The sequence below is a fragment of the Salmo salar genome, chromosome 20, assembly GCF_965601325.2.
Source record: "Salmo salar chromosome 20, fSalSal1, whole genome shotgun sequence".
NCBI lineage: Eukaryota > Metazoa > Chordata > Actinopteri > Salmoniformes > Salmonidae > Salmo > Salmo salar.
This window is the reverse complement of record NC_138310.1, coordinates 89154405-89180933: the sequence shown is the minus strand read 5'-3', so window position 1 is coordinate 89180933 and position 26529 is coordinate 89154405. Positions and strand designations below refer to the sequence as shown.

At 43.7% G+C, this 26529-nt stretch overlaps 1 protein-coding gene across 1 annotated transcript in view; it reads right to left on the bottom strand.

Annotated features, from left to right (window-relative positions):
• Nucleotides 1-26529, bottom strand: part of LOC106581524 (SR-related and CTD-associated factor 4) — a 51773-nt gene that overhangs the window by 21346 nt on the left and 3898 nt on the right. Inside the window, exons 7-12 of the mRNA XM_014163627.3 lie at nt 19513-19826; nt 18607-18803; nt 18405-18505; nt 18083-18196; nt 9044-9200; nt 8482-8585 (exon numbers count right to left, since the gene is read on the bottom strand). Coding sequence (XP_014019102.3) covers nt 8482-8585; nt 9044-9200; nt 18083-18196; nt 18405-18505; nt 18607-18803; nt 19513-19826 — 987 coding nt within the window. The remainder of the gene's footprint in view (nt 1-8481; nt 8586-9043; nt 9201-18082; nt 18197-18404; nt 18506-18606; nt 18804-19512; nt 19827-26529) is intronic.

Genomic DNA, 26529 nt, shown 5'->3' with positions numbered 1-26529 from the left:
TCCTGACAGAGCTTGAGAGGATCTGCAGAGAAGAATGGGAGAAACTCCCCAAATACAGGTGTGCCAAGCTTGTAGCGTCATATCCAAGAAGACTCGAGGCTGTAATCGCTGCCAAAAGGTGCCTTTACTCAGTACTTTGTCAAGGGTCTGAATACTTATGTACATGTAATTTCAGTTTATTTTTTTATACACTTGCAAAAATGTCTAAAAACCTGTTTTTGCTTTGGTATTATGTGTAGATTGATGAGGAAAAAAATAACATGTAATCAATTTTAGAATAAGGCTGTAACGTAACAAAATGTGGAGAAAGTCAAGGGGTCTGAATACTTTCCGAATGCACTGTATTAAAGGAATGTGCAACAGGTAGGATCAACTCAAAGAGAAACATATTTTTAAGTTCTGGGTTAAGTGAGAGTCAAATGTTAAGCTGATTCAATGATCTAATATTAAGCTGATTCAATGATCTTATATTAAGCTGATTCAATGATCTTATATTAAGCTGATTCAATGATCTTATATTAAGCTGATTCAATGATCTTATATTAAGCTGATTCAATGATCTTATATTAAGCTGATTCAATGATCTTATATTAAGCTGATTCAATGATCTTATATTAAGCTGATTCAATGATCTTATATTAAGCTGATTCAATGATCTTCATGACAGCATAGATTATTCACCAGCCTGCCCATCACAGAATGGTGCAATTGTCACAGTCATGAGGTGAGGGCACTCAGTCCACTGAGTCTCAGAATAACATTCCGTTCAAACGAATGTCAATCGAATTAGAATGTCAAAATATTTGGCTTGAAAACAAGGACTTTGAACAGCAGCTGATATTGATATGGTGAAAAATCTATCATTGAGGGAGCCAAACACCAGGTAGTACACTAAAAAAAAAATTGTAGGAGAATCCATATTCCAAACTCAAATCAGCTTCATAAAAGGTTTTATTTTTTATGCAAAACTGTTTTCATCTGTATCAATGACCCTACTAGAAGGGTGAAAGTTAATACGGAATTTAAAACCATTAAGAAAAGTCCCTAACTGGAAAAACCTGTTATCATCACAGTGCAATAGTCATCACAAAAACATGATTTTTCGTGTTAAAGCCCAACTAGACGATAGGCTATAAAAGGCCTGGGGGGGGGGGGGAGTTGTGTCAATAAAAAAAAACAAGAGAGGAAGAGGTGAACTTTAGGCTACTTTGGTGAATATGCGAGGCATGCAATACATTGCAAAAGATACAGATTACCAAGACATATGTTCATAGTTCTTTCTGCCAGACCCTTACTCTCTCTTCCTCACGCTGTCTCGCCTGCTCTTTCTCTTTGCTAACGATGCCAGTGTGTGTTCAGTCTTTGGTCCGTTCCGTTTTGAATATCATCTGGAGCCTATTTATTAACGATAGGCCCTGCATTACTGAAGTCCGCAAGCCAAGAAATAGCGAGACAGCATTCCTTTGTGCGACATAGTGCTTTTGAATGCCGATCGATAGTCCTAGTGCACGGTTCTGACTGTCTGGTGGCAGACCAACATACTGATAGATAGACCTAGTGCACGGTTCTGACTGTCTGGTGGCTGACCAACATACTGATAGATAGACCTAGTGCACGGTTCTGACTGTCTGGTGGCTGACCAGCATACTGATAGATAGACCTAGTGCACGGTTCTGTCTGTCTGGTGGCTGACCAACATACTGATAGACCTAGTGCACGGTTCTGTCTGTCTGGTGGCTGACCAACATACTGATAGACCTAGTGCACGGTTCTGACTGTCTGGTGGCAGACCAACATACTGATAGACCTAGTGCACGGTTCTGACTGTCTGGTGGCTGACCAGCATACTGATAGATAGACCTAGTGCACGGTTCTGACTGTCTGGTGGCTGACCAGCATACTGATAGATAGACCTAGTGCACGGTTCTGACTGTCTGGTGGCTGACCAACATACTGATAGACCTAGTGCACGGATCTGTCTGTCTGGTGGCTGACCAACATACTGATAGACCTAGTGCACGGTTCTGTCTGTCTGGTGGCTGACCAACATACTGATAGACCTAGTGCACGGTTCTGACTGTCTGGTGGCTGACCAACATACTGATAGATAGACCTAGTGCACGGTTCTGTCTGTCTGGTGGCTGACCAGCTTATACTGATAGACCTAGTGCACGGTTCTGACTGTCTGGTGGCTGACCAACATACTGATAGATAGACCTAGTGCACGGTTCTGTCTGTCTGGTGGCTGACCAGCTTATACTGATAGATAGACCTAGTGCACGGTTCTGACTGTCTGGTGGCTGACCAACATACTGATAGACCTAGTGCACGGTTCTGTCTGTCTGGTGGCTGACCAACATACTGATAGACCTAGTGCACGGTTCTGACTGTCTGGTGGCAGACCAACATACTGATAGACCTAGTGCACGGTTCTGTCTGTCTGGTGGCAGACCAACATACTGATAGATAGACCTAGTGCACGGTTCTGTCTGTCTGGTGGCTGACCAACATACTGATAGACCTAGTGCACGGTTCTGTCTGTCTGGTGGCTGACCAGCTTATACTGATAGACCTAGTGCACGGTTCTGTCTGTCTGGTGGCTGACCAACATACTGATAGACCTAGTGCACGGTTCTGTCTGTCTGGTGGCTGACCAGCTTATACTGATAGACCTAGTGCACGGTTCTGACTGTCTGGTGGCTGACCAGCTTATACTGATAGATAGACCTAGTGCACGGTTCTGACTGTCTGGTGGCTGACCAGCATACTGATAGACCTAGTGCACGGTTCTGTCTGTCTGGTGGCTGACCAGCTTATACTGATAGATAGACCTAGTGCACGGTTCTGACTGTCTGGTGGCTGACCAACATACTGATAGACCTAGTGCACGGTTCTGACTGTCTGGTGGCTGACCAGCATACTGATAGATAGACCTAGTGCACGGTTCTGTCTGTCTGGTGGCTGACCAGCTTATACTGATAGACCTAGTGCACGGTTCTGTCTGTCTGGTGGCTGACCAACATACTGATAGACCTAGTGCACGGTTCTGTCTGTCTGGTGGCTGACCAACATACTGATAGACCTAGTGCACGGTTCTGTCTGTCTGGTGGCTGACCAACATACTGATAGATAGACCTAGTGCACGGTTCTGACTGTCTGGTGGCTGACCAACATACTGATAGACCTAGTGCACGGTTCTGACTGTCTGGTGGCAGACCAACATACTGATAGACCTAGTGCACGGTTCTGACTGTCTGGTGGCTGACCAGCTTATACTGATAGACCTAGTGCACGGTTCTGTCTGTCTGGTGGCAGACCAACATACTGATAGACCTAGTGCACGGTTCTGTCTGTCTGGTGGCTGACCAACATACTGATAGACCTAGTGCACGGTTCTGACTGTCTGGTGGCTGACCAACATACTGATAGACCGAGTGCACGGTTCTGACTGTCTGGTGGCTGACCAACATACTGATAGACCTAGTGCACGGTTCTGACTGTCTGGTGGCTGACCAACATACTGATAGACCTAGTGCACGGTTCTGTCTGTCTGGTGGCTGACCAGCTTATACTGATAGACCTAGTGCACGGTTCTGACTGTCTGGTGGCTGACCAACATACTGATAGACCTAGTGCACGGTTCTGTCTGTCTGGTGGCTGACCAGCTTATACTGATAGATAGACCTAGTGCACGGTTCTGTCTGTCTGGTGGCTGACCAGCTTATACTGATAGACCTAGTGCACGGTTCTGACTGTCTGGTGGCTGACCAACATACTGATAGACCTAGTGCACGGTTCTGTCTGTCTGGTGGCTGACCAGCTTATACTGATAGACCTAGTGCACGGTTCTGACTGTCTGGTGGCTGACCAGCATACTGATAGATAGACCTAGTGCACGGTTCTGTCTGTCTGGTGGCTGACCAACATACTGATAGATAGACCTAGTGCACGGTTCTGACTGTCTGGTGGCAGACCAACATACTGATAGACCCAGTGCACGGTTCTGTCTGTCTGGTGGCTGACCAACATACTGATAGACCCAGTGCACGGTTCTGTCTGTCTGGTGGCTGACCAACATACTGATAGATAGACCTAGTGCACGGTTCTGACTGTCTGGTGGCTGACCAACATACTGATAGACCCAGTGCACGGTTCTGACTGTCTGGTGGCAGACCAACATACTGATAGACCTAGTGCACGGTTCTGACTGTCTGGTGGCTGACCAACATACTGATAGACCCAGTGCACGGTTCTGACTGTCTGGTGGCTGACCAACATACTGATAGACCTAGTGCACGGTTCTGACTGTCTGGTGGCAGACCAACATACTGATAGACCCAGTGCACGGTTCTGACTGTCTGGTGGCTGACCAACATACTGATAGACCTAGTGCACGGTTCTGTCTGTCTGGTGGCAGACCAACATACTGATAGACCTAGTGCACGGTTCTGTCTGTCTGGTGGCTGACCAACATACTGATAGACCTAGTGCACGGTTCTGACTGTCTGGTGGCTGACCAACATACTGATAGACCGAGTGCACGGTTCTGACTGTCTGGTGGCTGACCAACATACTGATAGACCTAGTGCACGGTTCTGACTGTCTGGTGGCTGACCAGCATACTGATAGACCTAGTGCACGGTTCTGACTGTCTGGTGGCTGACCAACATACTGATAGACCTAGTGCACGGTTCTGACTGTCTGGTGGCTGACCAGCATACTGATAGATAGACCTAGTGCACGGTTCTGACTGTCTGGTGGCTGACCAGCATACTGATAGATAGACCTAGTGCACGGTTCTGACTGTCTGGTGGCTGACCAGCATACTGATAGATAGACCTAGTGCACGGTTCTGTCTGTCTGGTGGCTGACCAGCTTATACTGATAGACCTAGTGCACGGTTCTGTCTGTCTGGTGGCTGACCAGCTTATACTGATAGACCTAGTGCACGGTTCTGTCTGTCTGGTGGCTGACCAGCTTATACTGATAGACCTAGTGCACGGTTCTGTCTGTCTGGTGGCTGACCAACATACTGATAGACCTAGTGCACGGTTCTGTCTGTCTGGTGGCTGACCAACATACTGATAGACCTAGTGCACGGTTCTGTCTGTCTGGTGGCTGACCAACATACTGATAGACCTAGTGCACGGTTCTGTCTGTCTGGTGGCTGACCAACATACTGATAGACCTAGTGCACGGTTCTGACTGTCTGGTGGCTGACCAGCATACTGATAGACCTAGTGCACGGTTCTGACTGTCTGGTGGCTGACCAACATACTGATAGACCTAGTGCACGGTTCTGACTGTCTGGTGGCTGACCAACATACTGATAGACCTAGTGCACGGTTCTGTCTGTCTGGTGGCTGACCAACATACTGATAGACCTAGTGCACGGTTCTGACTGTCTGGTGGCTGACCAACATACTGATAGACCTAGTGCACGGTTCTGTCTGTCTGGTGGCTGACCAGCTTATACTGATAGACCTAGTGCACGGTTCTGTCTGTCTGGTGGCTGACCAGCTTATACTGATAGATAGACCTAGTGCACGGTTCTGACTGTCTGGTGGCTGACCAGCATACTGATAGATAGACCTAGTGCACGGTTCTGTCTGTCTGGTGGCAGACCAACATACTGATAGACCTAGTGCACGGTTCTGTCTGTCTGGTGGCTGACCAACATACTGATAGACCTAGTGCACGGTTCTGTCTGTCTGGTGGCTGACCAGCATACTGATAGATAGACCTAGTGCACGGTTCTGTCTGTCTGGTGGCTGACCAGCATACTGATAGATAGACCTAGTGCACGGTTCTGACTGTCTGGTGGCTGACCAGCATACTGATAGATAGTCCTAGTGCACGGTTCTGACTGTCTGGTGGCTGACCAGCATACTGATAGACCTAGTGCACGGTTCTGTCTGTCTGGTGGCTGACCAGCTTATACTGATAGACCTAGTGCACGGTTCTGTCTGTCTGGTGGCTGACCAGCTTATACTGATAGACCTAGTGCACGGTTCTGTCTGTCTGGTGGCTGACCAGCTTATACTGATAGACCTAGTGCACGGTTCTGTCTGTCTGGTGGCAGACCAACATACTGATAGACCTAGTGCACGGTTCTGTCTGTCTGGTGGCTGACCAGCATACTGATAGACCTAGTGCACGGTTCTGTCTGTCTGGTGGCTGACCAACATACTGATAGATAGACCTAGTGCACGGTTCTGTCTGTCTGGTGGCTGACCAACATACTGATAGAGCTAGTGCACGGTTCTGTCTGTCTGGTGGCAGACCAACATACTGATAGACCTAGTGCACGGTTCTGTCTGTCTGGTGGCTGACCAACATACTGATAGACCTAGTGCACGGTTCTGTCTGTCTGGTGGCTGACCAGCATACTGATAGATAGACCTAGTGCACGGTTCTGTCTGTCTGGTGGCTGACCAGCATACTGATAGATAGACCTAGTGCACGGTTCTGACTGTCTGGTGGCTGACCAGCATACTGATAGATAGTCCTAGTGCACGGTTCTGACTGTCTGGTGGCTGACCAGCTTATACTGATAGACCTAGTGCACGGTTCTGTCTGTCTGGTGGCTGACCAACATACTGATAGACCTAGTGTACGGTTCTGTCTGTCTGGTGGCTGACCAACATACTGATAGACCTAGTGCACGGTTCTGTCTGTCTGGTGGCTGACCAACATACTGATAGACCTAGTGCACGGTTCTGACTGTCTGGTGGCTGACCAACATACTGATAGACCTAGTGCACGGTTCTGTCTGTCTGGTGGCTGACCAGCTTATACTGATAGACCTAGTGCACGGTTCTGTCTGTCTGGTGGCTGACCAGCTTATACTGATAGACCTAGTGCACGGTTCTGTCTGTCTGGTGGCTGACCAGCTTATACTGATAGACCTAGTGCACGGTTCTGTCTGTCTGGTGGCTGACCAGCTTATACTGATAGACCTAGTGCACGGTTCTGTCTGTCTGGTGGCAGACCAACATACTGATAGACCTAGTGCACGGTTCTGACTGTCTGGTGGCTGACCAACATACTGATAGACCTAGTGCACGGTTCTGTCTGTCTGGTGGCTGACCAGCTTATACTGATAGACCTAGTGCACGGTTCTGTCTGTCTGGTGGCAGACCAACATACTGATAGACCTAGTGCACGGTTCTGTCTGTCTGGTGGCTGACCAGCATACTGATAGACCTAGTGCACGGTTCTGTCTGTCTGGTGGCTGACCAACATACTGATAGATAGACCTAGTGCACGGTTCTGTCTGTCTGGTGGCTGACCAACATACTGATAGAGCTAGTGCACGGTTCTGTCTGTCTGGTGGCAGACCAACATACTGATAGATAGACCTAGTGCACGGTTCTGACTGTCTGCCTGCCTGCCTGGTGGCCGAACTGCCAATACTGTGCCACTCCTCTCGTTCAGTCCTTTGCTAGCTCGCTATGAAAGATGTGTCTGTGTTCTGGGAAGTACAGCAACTAGTCTCTCCGCTCCAAAAAGGACTATTCTTAGCAGACTCAAATCTTGACGCTCAGAATTGGGATTCGACGCCGGGAGTCGACATGCAAGGAGTCGAGAAATCAATTACTTTGGGGATGATGATCCACCACTACGTCATCGTCGTTAACAGTTGGTAAAAATGGCAGAGGAAGGCAAGCGACAGCAGGGAAGTCCTGTATGGCAATACTATGAGAAGTTAAATGAGAAGGAAATGGAGGTAGAGTAATGGCAGTACAGGTGCAATAGTTAGCCATCTGAAAGGGACGTACTGTGAGACTCAAACCATTGCTGGTAGCAGTGCAGCTGCATTGAGATTTCACATGGAATTTGGGGAATTTGGTTGGAAAACCGAACCCCAAAAAAATGGCCATTTATACGTTATCAAAAATTGTGACAAACGGAACATCCTTAGAGCCTCCTACCTGATATCAGGAAGGCACCTTTTTGATTAGACAAGTGAAAAGACAAGTATTGACGAGTAAAGTTGCCTTTTCATTTATTGGGGAGTATTGTGAAACTCAGTAAAAAGGTGTCATGTAGGCAGAAACTGGATCATTGCATTCAGACTGGTTTCACTTACTACAGGAGGAAAGCTATACAATAGCCTTTCAATATGGACCTTAGTTTTTATATAGGTGATGTACTGAGGTGAGTGAATACCTGTGAAATACTAGTCAACCATGCCATGATACTAGTAAAATCGTTTTTTATTAATCCACTTTCTCACATTGTTGCATTTGTGTTGAGGAAACGTGTATGCATTCCTATACCAATACTTAGAAAACTTGCAATTTTAATAAAAATAAAAATAAACTGACAACTAAGGCACAAAACCTCAGGATAAACTCTGTTTCCCAAGAAATAAGATGGTGAGATACTATGGTGAGACAGAAGACCCAGACTAGTGTGTTTCATAGGGTCCCTGCTGTCTGTGGTGCGTTTCATTGGGTCCCCTGTAGCGGGTGTTACCTGTACGTGGGCGGTGGCAGCTCCCTCTGTCTCCATGCCGTCCACTCCTCCTCCGTTGTTCAGTCCTCCTGGTTTAGTCAGCTCCTTCACCTCATCTCCCCACTCTGACAAACAGACCAATCAATCAGGAATAATAATACACTTAAACAGGCTAGCTACACCAGCAATGTGGAGATAGATATAACTTAACTCTATGTCCAATACTTCTGACTTGGGCAACAATTTCTTCCGACCACTTGACCTAACTTGGAAAAGTTAAAAGCCAGGTTTTTACGAGTCAAGTTGCGAGTTCAAGAAAGACTCCAGGCCACAATAATTCCACATCTAGACAGAGGGTGAATCTCAACAGGGTTCCTTGATTCCTCACACCCTCTTTACTCACATCCTTCTTCAAAGTGCATTGGAGGAGGTCTGAGGAGAGGAACCAGAAATCTTCTTCTCCAATGCATTTTTGAGAAGGAGGCAAGGAGAGAGATAGGAGGTGAGGAATCAAGGAAGACAATTGAGATTCACCCAAAGCAGACAGTGTTGCTGTTGTGGAAGACAGAAGTCAGATGTTTACCTGGACAGAGTGTTTCTGCATCCAGCATGCCTCCTTCCCTATACCCCTCCAGCTCCTCCATCTTCACCTTGCTCCAGGGGATGTAGGTGACTCCTCGCTCCACGTCCCAGAACTTCTTATGGGTCGCCTTTATACCCTTGTTCAAGGCCCACGCAATCTACACAAAAATACAATATGCTTAAGTTATTAAGTAAAAGAACAAAGTGTTTTAAATAACTGTGTGCTGCCTTGTATACCGAAAGTGCTGTACTTTTTCCCGATACTAGAACATGACAAAAAGAAAGATTGTTACTTTCAGTACTTTCTGTCAAATGTGTCTCACATCATGTACGGATTGATAGGAAGCAGTCTGTCTAGTAATTTGTATGAATCTTCTCTAGGGGGCGGTAGTAAGCTAGCCAGGCTACTTGTCTTCTCTATGGGGCGGTAGTAAGCTAGCCAGGCTACTTGTGCATGTAGATGAAAGCGAGCCACATTTGATAAGCAAGTGAGAGGAGAGAGAACGCCGACAGCATGGCTTCTTCTAAGGAAAACACCATACCTCCACGTCCGCAGCTTGTTGACAACTGGCTCCAGAAGCAAAGTATGGGAATACTTTACTTACAGAGGAGATGAGGGTCAGCACACAGAAACTACTAAGCAAAAGGTGTTAAAGTAGTGCATGGGAGGTTTTAGCTCCCCCACAAAAATTGAATAATTTGAGTGACAATGACATGAACATATATTCAGCATGACATTCATGTGAGCATTATAATATGATTACAACTCAAAAGTAAATGTGAAATGCACTCAATTTATATATTACAATATATTAAGACTACTTTGCGTTTCTCTGGGCTTGCTAGCAGTAGCCAGCCGGCAGCCTGGGCGGAGCATTGCACCATGGGAGTTGAAATGCACTCTGGGAATCGCAGTATACTGTGTAAAAATCCATTGTATTTCTATGGTATGTAGACTATTGCAATATAGAAGCTTCAGAAACTAGCTTTCAAAGTGTTTGTTGTTTTGGAAGTAAACTATTCATTTAATACATTAATACACTAATGTATAATGAATGTCATTTAACCCAACATTATGTCCAGAGTTCAGTAAATGAACGCTGATACACTACATGGCCAAAAGTATGTTGACACCCTTTCAAATGAGTGGATTCGGCTATTTCAGCCACACCCGTTGCTGACAGGTGTATTAAATCGAGCACACAGCCATGCAATCTCCATAGACATTGGCCCGTACTGAAGAGCCCAGTGACTTTCAACGTGGCACTGTCACAGGATGCCACCCTTTCCAACAAGTCAGTTCGTCAGATTTCTGCCTGCTAGAGCTGCCCCGGTTGACTGTAAGTGCTGTTATTGTGAAGTGGAAACGTCTAGGAGCAACAACGGCTAAGCTGCAAAGTGGTAGGCCACACAAGCTCAGAACAGGACCACAGAGTGCAGAAGCATGGGAAAAAAAATCGTCTGTCACCGGTTGCAACACTAACTACCGAGTTCCAAACTGCATCTGGAAGCAGCGTCAGCGCAATAACTGTTCGTCTGGAGCTTCATAAAATGGGTTTCCATGGCCGAGCAGCCGCACACAAGCTTAAGATCACCATGCGCAATGCCAAGCATCGGCTGGAGTGGTGTAAAGCTCACCGCCATTGGACTCTGGCGCGGTGGAAACGCGTTCTCCATCTGGCAGTCCGACAGACAAATCTGTGTTTGGAGGATGCCAGGAGAACACTACCTGCCCCAAAGCATAGTGCTAACCGTAAAGTTTGGTGGAGGAGGAATAATGGTCTGGGGCTGTTTTTCGTGTTTTGGGCTAGGCTACAGCGTACAATAACATTCTAGAGGATTCTGTGCTTCCATCTTTGTGGCAACAGTTTTTGCCCTTTGCTGTTTCAGCATGACAATGCACCCGTGCACAAAGTGAGATCATACAGAAGCTGTTTGTCGAGATCGGTGTGGAAGAACTTGACTGGCCTGCGCAGAGCCCTGATCTCAACCAAATCAAACACCTTTGGGATGAATTGGAACGCTGACTGCGAGCCTGGACTAATCGCCCAACATCAGAGCCCGACCTCAATAATGCTCGTGGCTGAATGCAATCATCCAACATCTAGTGGAAAGCCTTCCCAGAAGAGTGGAGGCTGTTATAGCAGCAAGGGGGACCAACTCCATATTAATGCCCATGACATTGCAATGAGATGCTCAATGAGCAGATACTTTTGGCCATGTAGTGCTCTGAGTCTCAGATATGGTTTTGAATCAGGAAAATGTAAGATTCTTCTATAATTTAATAGGGCCGTTTCATTTTTGAAAGAATTGGTTATTTTAGTCGTACTATCAATTATCAACATATTGTTCACTGTAAAGCCCAGTGGTTATTCAGTGACTTTAGATCATGTGTTTTTTTCTTTGTTGCTGTGGTATCGTTTTGGTATCGCGCGTTGTGATACCAAACCTGGCATCAAAGTCAAAATGATGGTAACGTGAAAACACTAGTTACCTCTAAAACCTTGTTCAAAGCCTGCGCAATCTACATAAACAAAATATATTTAGGTTATACACTAAACCAACAGGGCTCTATGGAGACCATTATAAATAAACACAATATATTTAGACACTAAACCAACAGGGCTCTATGGAGACCATTATAAATAAACACAATATATTTAGACACTAAACCAACAGGGCTCTATGGAGACCATTATAAATAAACACAATATATTTAGACACTAAACCAACAGGGCTCTATGGAGACCATTATAAATAAACACAATATATTTAGACACTAAACCAACAGGGCTCTATGGAGACCATTATAAATAAACACAATATATTTATACACTAAACCAACAGGGCTCTATGGAGACCATTATAAATAAACACAATATATTTATACACTAAACCAACAGGGCTCTATGGAGACCATTATAAATAAACACAATATATTTATACACTAAACCAACAGGGCTCTATGGAGACCATTATAAATAAACACAATATATTTATACACTAAACCAACAGGGCTCTATGGAGACCATTATAAATAAACACAATATATTTAGACACTAAACCAACAGGGCTCTATGGAGACCATTATAAATAAACACAATATATTTATACACTAAACCAACAGGGCTCTATGGAGACCATTATAAATAAACACAATATATTTATACACTAAACCAACAGGGCTCTATGGAGACCATTATAAATAAACACAATATATTTATACACTAAACCAACAGGGCTCTATGGAGACCATTATAAATAAACACAATATATTTATACACTAAACCAACAGGGCTCTATGGAGACCATTATAAATAAACACAATATATTTAGACACTAAACCAACAGGGCTCTATGGAGACCATTATAAATAAACACAATATATTTATACACTAAACCAACAGGGCTCTATGGAGACCATTATAAATAAACACAATATATTTATACACTAAACCAACAGGGCTCTATGGAGACCATTATAAATAAACACAATATATTTATACACTAAACCAACAGGGCTCTATGGAGACCATTATAAATAAACACAATATATTTAGACACTAAACCAACAGGGCTCTATGGAGACCATTATAAATAAACACAATATATTTAGACACTAAACCAACAGGGCTCTATGGAGACCATTATAAATAAACACAATATATTTAGGCACTAAACCAACAGGGCTCTATGGAGACCATTATAAATAAACACAATATATTTAGACACTAAACCAACAGGGCTCTATGGAGACCATTATAAATAAACACAATATATTTATACACTAAACCAACAGGGCTCTATGGAGACCATTATAAATAAACACAATATATTTATACACTAAACCAACAGGGCTCTATGGAGACCATTATAAATAAACACAATATATTTATACACTAAACCAACAGGGCTCTATGGAGACCATTATAAATAAACACAATATATTTATACACTAAACCAACAGGGCTCTATGGAGACCATTATAAATAAACACAATATATTTATACACTAAACCAACAGGGCTCTATGGAGACCATTATAAATAAACACAATATATTTAGGCACTAAACCAACAGGGCTCTATGGAGACCATTATAAATAAACACAATATATTTATACACTAAACCAACAGGGCTCTATGGAGACCATTATAAATAAACACAATATATTTATACACTAAACCAACAGGGCTCTATGGAGACCATTATAAATAAACACAATATATTTATACACTAAACCAACAGGGCTCTATAGAGACCATTAGACACTAAACAACAAAATATAATTTTTTCAGTTGATGGCACCAGCACGATTTGGTCGTACCAATTTTTTTCACGCCGATAATGATCTGACCCATGTGCCCTAATGTACCTGCATTCCATACAGAAACACGCTAATAATGAATACACACATTTTAAAATTAGCATGGCCTTGCCGGGCTTTCAGGTATATTTGGCACACTGGGCCGGTGTTAACTGGCCAGAATGAAAAGAATCCTGGGAAAGCGGGCTGATCAAGTATCTTATAATGAACCACCCTCTATACACGAATAATGACATTTTAAACTTGACAAAATCAGATTTACATTGATTGTTTTGAGGGAAACATTTACCTTTGCGCAATCTCAAAAAGGGTGTTTATTGTTAGCGATTTTGATCTGTCAGTCTACAGTTGTAGGGCCATATAAAATCTGATATATTTTGGTAAATTCATCCCCCCCAAAATTTTGTTTCCAGGTCTTCACTCTCCAAATCTCACTTTTCTAATTGAAAATAAAACATTGATGTTCTTAGGGCTGACCCCAATTAGTTGAATGGTCGACTGTTTGGTCGTTAGGCTATTGGTCGACTGATTATTACTGCTTGACTAAAACACACACACACACACACACACATACACACTTGAAGTCGGAAGCTTACATACACCTTAGCCAAATACATTTAAACTCAGTTTTTCACAATTCCTGACATTTAATCCTAGTAAAAATTCCCTGTTTTGGGTCAGTTAGGATCACCACTTTATTTTAAGAATGTGAAATGTCAGAATAATAGTAGAGAGAATGATTTATTTCAGCTTTTATTTCTTTCATTACATTCCCAGTGGGTAAGAAGTTTACATACACTCAATTAGTATTTGGTAGCATTGCCTTTAAATTGTTTTAGAGTTTATTTTTTACAGGGATAGTGCACATTAATCAACATTTCAGTAAAAGTGCCAGTTTTAGCCAACCGGCTAATCTTCAAAAGCAGTCCCTGGGCAGATTATTAAAAACAATTACAATACAGACAATCAATGAGCAGTGAGCACACGCAGAGCAACATAGGACAAGCAAGACATGGCATGCAGACAGGACAAATAGCAACAAGACAAAATCCATAAAAGCAACAAAGTGTTTCCACACATCACAAGCTACAGACAACATGGAAATTGTTTAACTTGGGTCAAATGTTTCAGGTAGCCTTCCACAAGCGTCCCACAATAAGTTGAGTGAATTTTGGCCCATTACTCCTGACTGAGCTGATGTAACTGAGTCAGGTTTGTAGGCCTCCTTGCTCGCACACGCTTTTTCAGTTCTGCCCACAAATTTTCTATAGGATTGACATCAGGGCTTTTTGATGGCCACTCAAATACCTTGACTTTGTTGTCCTTAAGCCATTTTGCCACAACTTTGGAAGAATGCTTGGGGACATTGTCCATTTGGAAGACCCACTTCCTGACTGATGTCTTGAGATGTTGCTTATAAAATTCTTATTTACAATGACGGCAATCCGGGGGAACAGTGGGTTAACTGCCTTGTTCAAGGGCAGAACAGATTTTTACCTCGTTGGCTCAGAGATTCGATCCAGCAACCTTTCCGTTACCATCCCAACGCTCTAACCACTCGGCTGCCTGACTGCCTCTAACCACTCGGCTGCCTGACTGCCTCTAACCACTCCGGCTGCCTCTAACCACTCGGCTGCCTCTAACCACTCGGCTGCCTCTAACCACTCGGCTGCCTCTAACCACTCGGCTGCCTCTAACCACTCGGCTGCCTCTAACCACTCGGCTGCCTCTAACCACTCGGCTGCCTCTAACCACTCGGCTGCCTCTAACCACTCGGCTGCCTGACTGCCTCTAACCACTCGGCTGCCTGACTGCCCCAAAATATTAGAATGTAATCCTATATTAGTAGTTACCACTGACTGTTTCTTAGATTCAACTGAATAGAGTGTTTAGAAGTCATGTTTCTGTGTGAAGAGAGAGAAGCCTCAGATTTCACGTTGACAGTAGATTTACGATGGCTTGGTGATAAGACAACATTCCATTCCATGATTAGTGTCTGTGTGCCTGTCTGTCGGTGCCAGGGAGACTCCATCTCCAGTTTATTTAAGGAAAGGACCTAGTGTCTACGGTTGCATTAGTATTCCTATATAAGCAAGCAGTAAATTAATAGATATTTGGCGCCATGTAAATATTGATGTCTGTTGCATGAGAGCAAAATGTACCTTTGTATAAATTCTCTCATCTGTGATTTGTCATGAACATCCAGGAGGATGGACTTTGCTATAAAACAGCTGTGGCTTATTTACATTTTACATTTAAGTCATTTAGCAGACGCTCTTATCCAGAGCGACTTACAAAATGGTGCATTCACCTTATGATATCCAGTGGAACAACCACTTTACAATAGTGCATCTAAATCTTTTAAGGGGGGGGTTAGAAGTATTACTTTATCCTATCCCAGGTATTCCTTAAAGAGGTGGGGTTTCAGGTGTCTCCGGAAGGTGGTGATTGACTCCGCTGTCCTGGCGTCGTGAGGGAGCTTGTTCCACCATTGGGGTGCCAGAGCAGCGAACAGTTTTGACTGGGCTGAGCGGGAACTGTGCTTCCTCAGAGGTAGGGGGGCCAGCAGGCCAATGGTGGATGAACGCAGTGCCCTTGTTTGGGTGTAGGGCCTGATCAGAGCCTGAAGGTATGGAGGTGCCGTTCCCTTCACAGCTCCGTAGGCAATCACCATGGTCTTGTAGCAGATGCGAGCTTCAACTGGAAGCCAGTGGAGAGAGCGAAGGAGCGGGGTGACGTGAGAGAAGTTGGGAAGGTTGAACACCAGACGGGCTGCGGCGTTCTGGATGAGTTGTAGGGGTTTAATGGCACAGGCAGGGAGCCCAGCCAACAGCGAGTTGCAGTAATCCAGACGGGAGATGACAAGTGCCTGGATTAGGACCTGCGCCGCTTCCTGTGTGAGGCAGGGTCGTACTCTGCAAATGTTGTAGAGCATGAACCTACAGGATCGGGTCACCGCCTTGATGTTAGTGGAGAACGACAGGGTGTTGTCCAGGATCACGCCAAGGTTCTTAGCACTCTGGGAGGAGGACACAAGGGAGTTGTCAACCGTGATGGCGAGATCATGGAACGGGCAGTCCTTCCCCGGGAGGAAGAGCAGCTCCGTCTTGCCGAAGTATATCCCTGCTGGTTGGGTTCTCAACAAATAACCCATGGGTGGGGTCGTTGACAAGCTCCATGACTGCAGTAATTCAATAATAAAGTTGAACTGTTTTGTTTGACTGTCTCTCCTTCGATCAGAATAATTTTACCACATTATAAAAAGAGTTGGTTTAACTTTTTAGTGACAGGGGGCAGTATTCGGAAATTCGGATGAATGACGTGCCCAAATTAAACTGCCTACTTCTCGGGCTCAGAACGTAGGACATGCATATTATTAGTAGATTCGGATAGAAAACTCTGAAGTTTCTAAAACTGTTTGAATGATGTCTGTGAGTATAACAGAACTCATATGGCAGGCAAAAACCAGAGAAAAAAATCCAACCAGGAAGTGGTTTGTAGTTTTTTAAGACTGGGCCTATTCAGTATATAGTGACTTAGGGTTCAGTTTGCACTTCCTACGGCTTCCACTAGATGTCAACAGTCTTTAAAACGTTGTTTCAGGCTTTTGCAGTGAACAGAGAGCGAACAAGACCTCCTGGAGTCTGATGACCGAGAGAATGACATGGCCTCAGTTGCGCGTGTTCACGTGAGAGGTAGCTGTGTTCCATTACATTTTTGAAGACGTTTGAATCGTCCGGTTGGAATATTATTGAAGATGTATGTTAAAAAGGCCCTAAAGATTGATGCTATACATCATTTGACATGTTTCTACGAACTTAAATATAACTTTTTGTCATGAAATTTTCTGCGAGCTTCCTACATTTGGAGTAGCTTACTGAGCGCGCTAACAAAAAAAGGTCATAAATGATGGACTTTATCGAACAAAACAACATTTGTGGACCTGGGATTCCTAGGAGTGCATTCTGATGAAGATCATCAAAGGTAAGTGAATATTTATAATGCTATTTATGATTTTAGATGACTCCAAAATGGCGGGTGTCTGTATTACCTGATGTTTTTTGAACACTGTACTCAGATTATTGCAAAGTGTGCTTTCCCCGTGAAGCTTTTTAGAAATCTGTCACAGCGGTTGCATAAAGGAGATGTTTATCTATAATTCTTTGAATAACAGTTTAATATTTTATCAACGTTTATGATGAGTATTTCTATAAATTGATGTGCTCAATCACCGGAAGTTTTCGGAGGAAAAGCATTTCTGAACATTACGGGCCAATGTAAAATGGGGTTTTTGGATATAAATATGAACTTTATCGAGCAAAACATACATGTATTGTGTAACATGAAGTCCTATGAGTGCCATCTGACGAAGATCATCAAAGGTCAGTGCTTAATTTTAGCTGTATTTCTGGTTTTTGTGACGCCTGTTCTTGCTTGGAAAATGGCTGTGTGGCTTTTATTTTTTAGGCACTCTCCTAACATAATCTAATGTTTTGCTTTCGCTGTAAAGCCTTTTTGAAATCGGACAACGTGGTTGGATTAAGGAGAAGTGTATCTTTAAAATGGTGTAAAATAGTTGTATGTTTGAGAAATTTGAATTATGAGATTTTTGCTGTTTTGAATTTGCCGCCCTGCTATTTCACTGGCTGTGTCCCGCAGGTGGGACGCTACCGTCCCACATAGCCCATACTAGTTAACATAAATCAAAAAGTACCTTGATGGCTTTCTGGTTGACCTTGAAGGATCCTCTGCCGAGTTTGTGTAGAGCTCTGTAGGCATCCTGCCTGTGAACCATCACTATGTAGGCACAGCCCCGAGGAGGTATCATCTGGAGGAGATAAAGAAGGTTGGTATTAGCTCCTAAATTGTTCCCTTTCACAACAGCCTAGTGTATTTTTCAGGGTCAATCTCCCCCCTACGTCCTATATAGAGCGCTCTGTTATAAGACTATTTCTGATGTGGCTCCAGTGAAAAGTAGTGCACTATAAAAGGGAATAGGTTGCCATTGAGTAGATCAGTGTCAGCTTCATACTTACATTGATGGAGTCTATCTGACCAAACTCCTCTAGTAAACACATGACGTCCTGCTGAGAAGTCTTCTTGTCTAGCTGGCCCACCCACAGAGTCGTGGTGCAAACTACACAACGAGGGAAACATTCGATATGGGCCCTGGTCAAATATAGTAGGGAATAGGGTGCCATTTTGGGACGCAGTCCTTGTGTATCTGACAGTACGTACCACTGAGCGTCTGGCTCTTGATGCTGGGCAGACCTTTCTGTCTACGGTCTTTGTCCTTCTCTCTCTCCTTCCTCTCCTGCGAGCGGGAGCGAGGGGAGTTCCAGCGACTTTCCCTGGAGCGGGACCCAGAGCGCTGTGAAGAGTGTCGGGGCTTCCGGGAGGGAGAACCAGACCTGGACCTCTTTCTCCTGGGAGAACTGGAGAAATCAAAACTTATTTAAAATGCTTTTAAAATCACAACACACTAAAATCAGGGCTCTCCAACCCTGTTCCTGAACAGCTACCGTCCTGTAGGTTTTCACTTTAACCCTAATCAAGCGCACCTGATTCTAATAATTACCTGGTTGATAAGCTGAATCAGGTTTGTTACAACTGGGGTTGGAGTGAAAACCTACATGAGGGTAGCTCTCCAGGAACAGGGTTGGAGAGAACTAAAGCACTAAAGTAAAACAATCAAATTAAATATATAAAAGCAAACAAGATAAAATAGATGACATAAAAAAAGCGCTATACGGAGGACTAAAGGCCAGGCTCAAAGCGGCGGACTAAAGGCCAGGCTCAAAACAGCAATACGGCGGACTAAAAGCCAAGCTAAAGCAGTAATACGGCGGACTAAACGCCAAGCTAACACTGCAATACGGCGGACTAAACGCCAAGCTAAAGCAGTAATACGGCGGACTAAACGCCAGGCTAACACTGCAATACGGCGGACTAAACGCCAAGCTAAAAACAGCAATACGGCGGACTAAAAGCCAAGCTAAAAACAGCAATACGGCGGACTAAAAGCCAAGCTAAAAACAGCAATACGGCGGACTAAAAGCCAAGCTAAAAGGTGGGAACAAACAGGATTCCATTAGAGGTCTCCTAAACATTACCAACTAATATCAACAATAGGCAGCTTCTTACCGAGAGCCAGACCTGGAGCGTGACCTCCTGCCGTGACCACGCTGCCTCCCCTCCCTCCTCCCAGACGGATCTTCTCTTTCTCTGGAGTTTCCCTGGTCAGTGTGCTGGCTCTGGCTGTAGCCCTTGTTCAGACCAGGGTATCCTCCACCAGGTGTCTGCTGTCTCCCAGGCTGGCCCTGAAACGGTTGCTCCACGTTGGGCTGCATCTGACCAGGAAAATGGCCGTCGTACTGGTTCCCTGGAACAAGGGGATTCATCTCCTCTCTCTTTACTTCTTCTGGTTCGTCGTCATAATCAAAACGGTCCAGGAGTTTCTGAAGATCGACATCCATAACAACGAGAAGAGCATAATTTAGCTCCACATCCATAACAACGAGCAGAGCATAATTTAGCTCCACATCCATAACAACGAGCAGAGCATAATTTAGCTCCACATCGATACCAACGAGAAGAGCATAATTTAGCTCCACATCCATAACAACGAGCATAGCATAATTTAGCTCCACATCGATACCAACGAGAAGAGCATAATTTAGCTCCACATCCATAACAACGAGCATAGCATAATTTAGCTCCACATCGATACCAACGAGAAGAGCATAATTTAGCTCCACATCCATAACAACGAGCATAGCATAATTTAGCTCCACATCGATACCAACGAGAAGAGCATAATTTAGCTCCACATCCATAACAACGAGAAGAGCATAATTTAGCTCCAAATCCACAATGATTTACTTAGACATCCATAAAAATCACACTAGACGTAATATCTGTGTCTGACCATCCCTCTCAGGGAGGCTTCAAGAAAACCAAGGCACAACGCCTCTCCCCCATGTGACCTACTTGTTGTGTGTATGTACTGACATGTATGTGTAACTGATAGATTCACATACACTACACGTTAATGTTTTTAAATGTATGCAAATTGTAATGTCTGGTCAGCCATGGTGTTGGGAACCATAGGGATGGGGGGGGGGGGGGGGGGGGTGAACCTCTTCTCCTGTTTACACTAGTGACCATATCTCCCCCACGCATCCCGCACAGGTGGAGGTGTTGCTAACGTTTACGACAAATTTCAAATTACAAAGGGGGGGAAAAGTATGTGTTTTCGTCTTTTGAGCTTCTTAGTCATGAAATATATGCAGCCTATTCGATCACGTTTTATAGGTACTGTTTACAGGCCTCTTGGGTCGTATACATCGTTCCTCACTGAGTTCCCTGAATGCTTATCGGACCTTGTAGTCAAGGCAGATAATATTCACATTTTTGGTAACATCAATGTTCACATGGAAAAGTCCACAGACCCACTCCAAAAGGCTTTCAGAGCCACCATCTACTCAGTGGGTTTTGATCAACATGTCTCCGGACCTACTCACTGCCACAGTCATACTCTGGACCTAGTTTTGTCCCATGGAATAAATGTTGTGGATGTTAATGTTTTTCCTTATAATCCTGGACTAATCGGACCACCATTTTATTACGTTTGTAATCTCAACAAATATTCTGCTCAGACCCCAACCAAGGATCATCAAAAGCCGTGCTATAAATTCTCGGACAACCCAAAAATTCCTAGATGCCCTTCCTTTCTCCCTCCACCTACCCAAGGTCGCCGGAGTACAAAAATCGGTTAACCACCTGAGGATCTAAATTTAACCTTGCGTAATACCCAAGATGCAATCGCACCCTTAAAAACTAAAAAACATTTGTCATAAGAAACTAGCTCCCTGGTATACAGAAAATACCAGAGTCCTGAAGCAAGCCTCCAGAAAATTGGAATCGAAATGGAGTTCCACCAAACTGGAAGTCAACCGACAAGCTTGGAAAGACAATACCGTGCAATATCGAAGAGTCCTCACCGCTGCTCGATCATCATATTTTTCCAAACCTAATTGAGGAGAATAAGAACAATACAACATTTATTGTCGCAAAGCTAACTAAAAAGCAGCATTCCCCAAGAGAGCTTTCACTTCAGCAGTGATTAATTAATCGACTTCTTAGACGAAAAAGAGAACCATCATTAATAAGAAAATTACGGACTCCTCTATGAGGAGTACTTCTCCAAATCTCAGTTGTACCGAGTCTACATAGAACTGCCAGGACCTCGGATCAACGGAGGCAAGTTTTTAAAAATCCTGTGTCTCAACACATTCATGACCTCTAAACCGTCAAGCTGTATACTGGACCCTATTCCAACTACTGAAACAGCTACTTCCTGTACTTGGTCCTACTATGTTGAACATAAACATCTCCCTATCCTCCAGATGTGTACCAAACTCACTAAAGAAGTGCCAGTAATAAAGCCTCTCTTAAAAAAGCCAAACCTTGACCCAGAAAATGTTTTAAAAAAATATATAAATCAGTCTTTATTGAATATCCCATTCCTCAGTTTTGGGAGAAAAGGGTGTTGCGCAGCAACTCACCGTCTCCCTGAAGACAAATAATGTTCCAGTCTGATTTTAGACCCCATCATAGCAGAGACTGCACTAGTTAAAGTGGTAAATAACCGTTTAACCTCTCTAGGGGAGGTGGGACGAAATCGTCCCACACTATTCAACAGCCAGTGACAAATCAGAGCGCCAAATTTAAAACCACAAAATGTCATAATTCAAAGTTATCAAACATAGGACTATTTTACACCATTTTATAGATACACTTCTCCTGAATCGAACCACGTTGTCCGATTTCCGAAAGGCTTTACAGCGAAAGCAAAACATTAGATTATGTTAGGAGAGTACATAGGCACAAAAAACCACATAGCCATTTCCAAGCAACTAGCATGCATCACAAATACCCAAAACACAGCCAAATGCAGCACTAACCTTTGATGATCATCAGATGACACTCCTAGGACATTATGTTGTACAATACATGCATGTTTTGTTCAATCAAGTTCATATTTATATCAAAAACCAGCTTTTTACATTAGCATGTGATGTTCAGAACTAGCATACCCACCGAAAACTTCCGGTGAATTTACTAAATTACTCACGATAAACATTGACAAAATACATAACAATTATTTTAAGAATTATAGATACAGAACTCCTTTATGCAATCGCTATGTCCGATTTTAAAATAGCTTTTCGCCGAAAACACATTTTGCAATATTCTGAGTACATAGCTCGGCCATCACGGCTAGCTAATTTGACACCCACCAAGTTTGGGACAACCTAAACTCAGAATTACTATTAGAAAAATTGGATTACCTTTGCTGTTCTTCATCAGAATACACTCCCAGGACTTCTACTTCAACAACAAATGTTGTTTTGGTTCCAAATAATCCAAATACCTCAGTTTTGTTCGTGCGTTCAGGTCACTATCCGAAGGGTAACGCGCGGGCACATTTTGTGACCAAAAAATTCCAAATATCCCATTACCGTACTTAGAAGCATGTCAAACGCTGTTTAAAATAATTTTTTATGCTACTTTCCTCGTAAAATAGCGATAATATTCCAACCGGGCAACGTTGTATTCATTCAGAGAGAGAAAGAAAAACATGGAGAAGTCTCGTGAACGCGCATCTCAGTCTCACTGTCCCCAGGCTGACCACTCACAAACTCCGCTGCTGTACTTTGCCCAGAGACAGCAGACACCCCATTCCACTTTCTGGCGGCTTTAGAGAGCCAATGGAAGCCTTAGAAAGTGTCACGTTACAGCACAGATGCTGTATTTTTGATAGAGATGCAACAGAAGGACAACGAATTGTCAGACCGGGCACTTCCTGTATGGAATCTTTTCAGGTTTTGGCCTGCCATATGAATTCTGTTATACTCAGACATACCATTCAAACAGTTTTAGAAACTTTAGAGTGTTTTCTATCCAAATCTACTAATTATATGCATATTCTAGTTTCTGGGCAGGAGTAGTAACCAGATTAAATCGGGTACGATTTTTATCCGGCCGTGAAAATACTGCCCCCTATACCACAACAGGTTAACCTCTCTAGGGTAGGGGGCAGTATTTTCACGGCCGGATGAAAAACGTACCCAAATTAAACGGCCTACTACTCGGGCCCAGGAACTGAAATATGCATATTATTAGTAGATTTGGATAGAAAACACTGACGTTTCTAAAACTCTTTGAATGATGTCTGAGTATAACAGAACTCATATGGCAGGCAAAAATCTGAGAAGAATCTAACCAGGAAGTGAGAATTCTGGTGCTTGTAGTCCTTTCAAGTCATTGCCAATGGAACACAGTGAGTTAAGGTTCATTTTGCAGTTCCTAAGGCTTTCACTAGATGTCAACAGTCTTTAGAAAGTTGTTTGAGGCGTCTAATGATGAACAGAGACCGAACAAGAAGGCTGGGAAGTTGTAGACCCATCAGTTCATTGGCGTGCGTTCATGTGAGAAGTGACCTGTGTTCCAAAACGTTTTTCAAGACACAGGAACCGTCCGGTTGGAATATTACTGAAGTTTCGCGTTCAAAAGGCCCTAAAGATTGATGCTTTACAACGTTTGACATGTTTGAACAAACGTAAATAGATTTTTTTTTTTTTTTACTTTTCTTTTCGGCGCGCTTCCTACATTTGGAGTAGCTGAACTGAACGCGCGAACAACAAGGAGCTATTTGGACATAAATTACGGAGTTTATCGAACAAAACAACATTTATTGCGGACCTGGGATCCCTGGAAGTGCCTTCTGATGAAGATCAAAGGTAAGGGAATATTTCTAATGCAATTTATGATTTTAGATGACTCCAAAATGGCGGCTATCTGTATTACCTAGTGTATTTTTGAGCGCAGTACTCAGATTATTGCAAAGTGTGCTTTCCCAGTAAAGTTATTTTGAAATCTTTCACAGCGTTAGCATAAAGGAGATGTTCATCTATAATTATTTGAATGACAGTTTAATATTTTATCAACGTTTATGATGAGTATTTTTATAAATTGTAGCGCTGATTCACCGGCAGTATTGGAGGCAAAATATTTTCTGAACGTCACACGCCGATGTAAAATGCTGTTTTTAGATATAAATATGAAGTTGATCGAACAAAAAATGCATGTATTGTGTAACATGATGTCCTAGGAGTGTCATCTGATGAAGATCGTCAAAGGTTAGTGCTGCATTTAGCTGTGTTTTGGGTATTTGTGATGCATGCTAGTTGCTTGGAAATGGCTGTGTGGTTATTTGTGTCTATGTACTCTCCTAACATAATCTAATGTTTTGCTTTCGCTGTAAAGCCTTTTGGAAATCGGACAACGTGGTTCGATTCAGGAGAAGTGTATCTATAAAATGGTGTAAAATAGTCCTATGTTTAACTTTGAATTATGACATTTTGTGGTTTTAAATTTGGCGCTCTGATTTTTCACTGGCTGTTGAATAGTGTGGGACGAAATCATCCCACCTCCCCTAATGGCGTCAGACCAAGCCTCTGCATCTGTCCTCCTAGACCTTAGTGCTGCTTTTGACACCATCGATCACCACAATCTTTTGGAGAGATTGGAAATCCAAACTGGTCAACACGGACAAGTTCTTGCCTGGATTAGATCTTATCTGTCGGAAAGGTATCAGTTCATCTCTGTGGGTGATTTGTCCTCTAACAAATCAATTTTAAGTTTTGGTGTTCCTCAAGGTTCCGTTTTAGGACCACTATTGATTTCACTATATATTTTACCTCTTGGTGATGTCATTCGGGAAACACAATGTCAACTTCCACTGCTATGCGGACGACACACCACTGTACATTTCAATGAAACACAGTGAAGCCCCAAAATTGCCCCCCCCCCCCCCCCCCCCCCCCCCCCGGAAGCCTGTGTTTCAGACGTAAGGAAGTGAAGCGAGGCAAATGTTTACTTTTAAAAATCAGACCAAACAGTTAGTTCTAGGTAACAAGAAACAAAGATATCTGCTGTATGATATGACAATTCATCTTGATGGTTGTACAATCGTCTCAAATAAAATTGAAGGACATCAGCGTTAATCTGGATCCTGATCTCTCGTTTGATGAACACAGCCAGGACATAATATTTCCATCTTCATAACAATTAAAACATTTGAAACTTTGTCAAAAAATTATGCAGAAAAGCTAATCCATGCTTTTGTCACTTCTAGATTAGACTACTGCAATGCTCTACTCTCCAGCTAAAGCACTAAATAAACTTCAGTCAGTGCTAAACATGGCTGCTAGAATCTTGACTAGAACCTAAAAATGTGATCATATTACTCCAGTGCTAGCCACTCTACACTGGCTTCCTGTTAAGGCTAGGGCTGATCGAGGTTTTACTGCTAACCTACAAAGCATTACGTGGGCTTTGCTTGCTCCAATTTGGTCCAGCCGTACATACCTACACCTACAAGACACTGGCTTCCTTACCGTCCCTAGAATTTCTAGGCAAACAGCTGGAAGCAGGGCTTTCGTCTATAGCACTATATTTTTATGGAATGGTGTGCCTATCCATGTGAGAGACGCAGACTCAATCTCAACCTTTAAGTCTTTACTGAAGACTCATCTCTTCAGTAGGTCATATGATTGAGTGTAGTCCGGCCCAGGAGTGTGAAGGTGAACGGCAAGGCACTGGAGCTAAGAACCGCCCTTGCTGTGAATGCCTGGCCGGATCCACTCTCTCCACTGGGATTCTCTGCCTTTGATCCTATTACAGGGGCTGAGTCACCGGCTTACTGGTGCTCTGCCATGACGTCCATGCATCACTTCAATGGGTCGAATCACTGACATGATCTTCCTGTCTGGTCTTGCGCGGGCTTGTGCGGTGGAGGAGATCTTTGTGGGCTATACTCAGCCTTGTCTCAGGGTAGTAAGTTGGTGGTCTGTTGATACCCCTCTAGTGGTGTGGGGGCTGTGCTTTAGCAAAGTGGGTGGGGTTATATCCTGCCTGGTTGGCCCTGTCCGGGGGTATCGTCGGACGGGGCCATAGTGTCCCCGACCCACCCAGTCTCCAGTTTCTATGCTGCCGGGGGGGCTAGGGTCAGGTTGTTATATCTGCTGTAATTCTCCTGTCTTATCTGGTGTCCTGTGTGAACTTAAGTATGCTCCCTCTAATTCTCTCTCTCTC